The following is a 4839-nucleotide window of genomic DNA, read 5'->3' as shown; positions in this document are numbered from 1 at the left end:
CCAGTGCCAATATAAAGCAACGAAGGAAATATACTACATACGAGGAGAGAAACATAACAATGTCAAGCATATAGATACAAAACACACGGATATTCCAACAACTGTAGCCTAGCCATTGTGTGCAATTTTGCGAGTAAACTATTATAATTCCCTGAATAAATGTAACTAACCAATGGCATATGCGTAAATATCAACACATTTGAATACGTTTTTAAGTCTACAAATGTGTTCACTATTGAAAATATTATGGACCAAATAAAATGTTTATTTCCCCGTTGCTCCAGTAGCTGTGTCTCTGTGAACATGACTTTCTGCTCCCTTCACTGCACATTGCTATATATCTCGCCTGTTGATGTCACCCTTACTCCTCTAGCATTCAGAGTCCCCTAGCACACACACACACACACACACACACACATACCACACACACACAGGCAGACAGAAAGACAGACAGACACACAGAGACACACACACACACACACACACACACACACACCCGGATGGATGACTTCACCGTTCCGCCTGGGTTTCCTTTATGATCCCGGGATCTCCCACTTTCTTCATCAGACTTCATCGAGCAACACAGGCGTACAGACCGCTCTTCCTCTGCTCTCCTCTCGAACAGCGACACAACATCCTGCAAACACCCCGCCTCAACCCGGACTCTGAACCTTCAACCTTCGCTGGCTAAGCACGAAGAAGTCAATTAGTGATTTTCCAAACAGATTTTCACTGGAAAGCTCGACTAGTCTAATTACCAAGCCAGGGATTTCTGGGCTACGTCAAGTATAGCCGCCAACTTTAAACCGTTTTTTTGTTTGTTGTTGCGCTGTTGATCCGTCCGTCTCAGCCGTGCAATAATGTCCGAGGTACTGCCGTACAGCGAGGGGAAAATGAGCGGCTATGGAGACAGCGAGGCCAGTCAGGTGTCCTTTAGCTGCGGACTACAGGACACCAATTCGTTCTTCGGTGCGTCGCAAGCGAAAAGACCCCCAAAGCTGGGACAGATCGGCAGAGCCAAGAGAGGTAAGATCTGGTTATTGGAATGGATTGTTGAATAGAGGTTTTGTTTTGGTGATCAAAAACAAAGGCTTGGCCACCCAGGCATGTTTGGGTGATCTTTAACTCTAACCTAGCCGACTTGTTATACAACACAGACATGCAACAGATATGCATTTGACCTCTAAATTATGAGGCAAACCTTTATTTATTGGAATAACAAAGGACAGTAGCTGACCACAATGCGCCCCGTTGATAGTGACGAATGAGAATAATAGACTACCAATGTGATATCAAAATGTACTAGGCTAAATGTCTACATTAGTTACGCTCGCTGTCATTTTAAAGGGCACTTTTCCCTATTGCATGTAGTGGAAATTGCAAGTGCTGACAGCGTCTATCTAGTGCGCGCTTGGATTTGCGCCATTATGGACAAAGCATTGTTTCAAGCACCAAAGTCAGGGGTTTGGCACAACGATATTTCCCTTTGTGTTGCACCAGTCTCCAAAACCTTTGCAATTAGCCTACTCAATTTGTTGGCTGTAAAACATATTTATGAAACAGTTAGGCCATTAGCCTATGACATGGCAAGTGATGAGTCCCTGATAAAATAAAGGTTAAACATATGTAATACATAAATCAAATCAAATATAACATAATAAACTAAAAATATTAACATGATTGCATCTCCCCTCCGCAGTGGTCATCGAAGACGACAGAATAGACGACGTTCTAAAGGGGATGGCAGACAAGTCGTCACCAGGTGTTTAAAGATGAACAATGCCTTGCAGACTTTTTATTTTGATCACCGATTTGAAGCACTTGTCGGCTGTGCATGTTCGAGGATTGTAGGAGAAACGATGGCACGAAGCGAAGACAAGGGGAAGGAAAGGGGTGGAAAGATGTGAAGATTGGACGAGAAAGCAGAGGAAGAGTTTGAGGAAGAGTCCGGAAAAGACCGAGATTTATCTTGTGGTTGCTGACAATTTGATGAAACCCGATTTTAACTTCTGCTGCGCAGCGTGATGTTGAGATGGCGGATCCTGGCTCCGTGTCTCAACCTCAGCTGACTTCTCTGATGGATGAATTTGCCATAACTTCACGACCATCTTCCAAACGCGCCGTAAGCAACAACAAACTAGAACTGGTGGCAGAATTTCATTTAAAGCTCTGTTTCTATAGTTGTACCCAGTAGACTGCCTATGCTCGAAGACCATATTACCCTTGCAGGCTTTGCATTGTTGATAACAATCGGCGACATTGCATTCAAGGGAGCTGTACTTTTCAGCATTGGTCGAACGTAGAATGCATTCCTATCCGATTGCTGCTAAAGCTTTTTAATACAGACCAACCAAACACTGATATCCAGTAACTAGAATAAATCCATTGTGTGTAACAAAAATATATATACAGAGGATGGTGCAATGTTAATATTTTATTTGGTAGGCCTATATTCACTTTGGCTTCACCTGTAAAGAATAAGCTAGTAGGCCTAATGCATAGTCCCCAGGTTCAATTGAATGAAATTGATACATGGGCTTACATTACCCCCCACGGTTAAAGATGCAGCTCGGCGCCTTCGTGTATCTTTAGCCTACCGACACCTGCACATAGGCTCTCTGGTTCACTTTTACAGACTAGAAATATCGAAGGAGGCCAGAAGAGATGGGCAAATTATAAATGTTTGAAACAATAATCATGAAATTAATGGGAAAATATATATTTTTTAATTTATTTATTTTGATGTTGCAATTATTCGTGTTTTTCGTGTTCTATAATTAAAAGTCAAATATTTGATCTATCTATTTGCATGATCTTTCCCTCCGGTGCCACCACAGGTGCCAACCACTCCTACCCTGGCACGCTTACATTCATATTTCAAAAGTCATATTTGTATTTTTATATCTAAATAATTGTTATTTAAAAATTATAAGCTAGTCTATCGTCTTACAGTTCATCAACACAAATGTTTGTATTATAGAGAGGATATGCAGATTGAGAATAGCCTATATAACGGAGAATCTAAGAGATTTGGGTGTTGACTTTTCTCATTCTATATCAAAGGGACTGACGTTTTTTTAAAGACTAACTGAATGTGTTTGGGGTTTTGTACACATCAATGTTAAACTATTATTGAGAAATCGTATACTGTGACTTAAGCTTCGTTGATGCATTTGTTAGAAAATTGCGATTTTAGAGTATATTGCACTGTTTACGAGTATCCTCAAATAACACGTTATTTGACCAATTTTGGACATTACAGTTATGTTTTTTATTTCGTTTATCTTGTACCATTCTTTGGAGAAAACTGAATATGTTTTTTTTGTGCATGAAACCTTAATACTTTCAATAATGAAACATCGTTTTATGAAGCAAAAAAGCAACAAAAGTGTCATGACATTCTAAGAATGAGTCATTGTATATTAAGATGCCATTTTCACTGTATTTGGTGAACTAATAAATGGTGAAAGAACATGTCAAATGTGGTCCTCTGGAATTCATTTCCCAAGATCCATCCATTATCACAGAGTACAAGCATTTAACACATGACAGTTAACACGACATGACAGTTGGTCTGGCTGTGGATTACATCCACAGCATTGTTGGACATCACAAAGATGTTGAACCACATTCTCATAGTCACATTAAACACACTGAGCCCCTACAACTGTGGCTTAGTCCCACTGGTTGAAGAGGGTACAGAGGGGAGAAAAGAAGGCCGATGGTTTACGGTGGTTCTCCAAGCTGTGACCCACATGGTGAACAAATCCATTTTTCTAACCAGGGCCTACGGGCTTCAACAGAGACCAGCAGCGCGTCCTCCCAACCCACCATTTCAGAAACACTAATCAAGCACATAGAGAATATGCTAATTATTGCCTACAAGTTCTGATGTAGGCGGTCGTCTTCACTCATAGCTCAGAGTCTTTGATGACTATGCGAGGTAGGCCTATCGGTAGGCCATCCATCTAACACAACTATAGGCTGCGTATACCTGATGACCGGATGCTTCTGGTCAAATGTGGTGGGGAACACAGTGCAATTAGAGATGTTCCTACAATAGTATGTCAGGGAATCAATTGGAACAAGGACCCTCAAGAATACAACACCTATCTATTCTCTATGAAAGTCCCTATCCTAACCTGAGATACAAGGTGTGTGAATGTAAACACGGGTCTAGGCCAAACACAGGTCTAGGCCCCATGCCATACACACTAACATAGTGCCCCTCATGGCTAGAAGGGATGGGCTGGTTAGGAGGGCAGGTTAGGAGAACTTACACTGCAGGTTAGGAGAATTAGGTTAAGGTTATGAAAAGGGTCAGGGTTAAGGTTAGCTAAAATGCAAAAAAATAAAAAATAATTTGAAATAGCTGGATCCTTACTAGCCATGACCCACAGGTGGCCCAGAGGAAATAGTTCCTTCTTCCCTTCCTTGAAGTCATCATCTCAGATAGGTGAAAGCAAGGATTTCTACCCAATCATGTCAGCTCTGCCTAACAGTAACCTAATGGAGGGGCCATGTAAGGTGTAATCCCAGACAGTTGTTAACCAGTAGTATCACTCTGTAAAGCTACAGAAAATAACAACACCGATGACAACCAAAGCCTCTCCGCTCCCAGTACCCATACTATAGTGGCTATTGACTTTCCAGTTGCTGTCTCCACTGGACCGAAGGGGAAAACATTACCATCTACCTTTGTTGTGTTGGGGGAAGTGTGTGTGTGTGTGTGTGTTCATAGGCTGACAAACTGTCACCTATGATATTGAGTATTAAGTTGGATGGGGCATGACCACCAATCACCACTGACCAATTTGTTGTACTTTGTGAGTGAAAGTG

The 4839-nt window shown here is 41.5% G+C and overlaps 1 protein-coding gene across 1 annotated transcript; it reads left to right on the top strand.

Moving 5' to 3' along the window:
* Window positions 1-559: 559 nt before the first annotated feature.
* Window positions 560-3481, top strand: camk2n1a (calcium/calmodulin-dependent protein kinase II inhibitor 1a). Its single transcript, XM_064930911.1, has 2 exons — window positions 560-1026; window positions 1700-3481. Exons 1-2 carry the CDS (start codon window positions 861-863, stop codon window positions 1768-1770), a joined length of 237 nt encoding a protein of 78 aa, XP_064786983.1. The 5' UTR covers window positions 560-860; the 3' UTR covers window positions 1771-3481.
* Window positions 3482-4839: the final 1358 nt, after the last annotated feature.

The sequence above is a fragment of the Oncorhynchus masou genome, chromosome 3 (genome assembly GCF_036934945.1).
Source record: "Oncorhynchus masou masou isolate Uvic2021 chromosome 3, UVic_Omas_1.1, whole genome shotgun sequence".
NCBI classification, from domain to species: domain Eukaryota; kingdom Metazoa; phylum Chordata; class Actinopteri; order Salmoniformes; family Salmonidae; genus Oncorhynchus; species Oncorhynchus masou.
The sequence above is the reverse complement of the archived record's forward strand: the minus strand, read 5'-3'. Positions and strand labels throughout refer to the sequence as shown.

What these genes read in the sequence shown, in the direction of transcription:
- camk2n1a (XM_064930911.1), top strand. Translation starts at nt 861, where the DNA reads ATGTCCGAGGTACTGCCGTACAGCGAGGGGAAAATGAGCGGCTATGGA. An exon ending in GATCGGCAGAGCCAAGAGAG is followed by an intron (nt 1,027 to 1,699) that starts GTAAGATCTGGT and finishes TCCCCTCCGCAG; the next exon opens with TGGTCATCGAAGACGACAGA.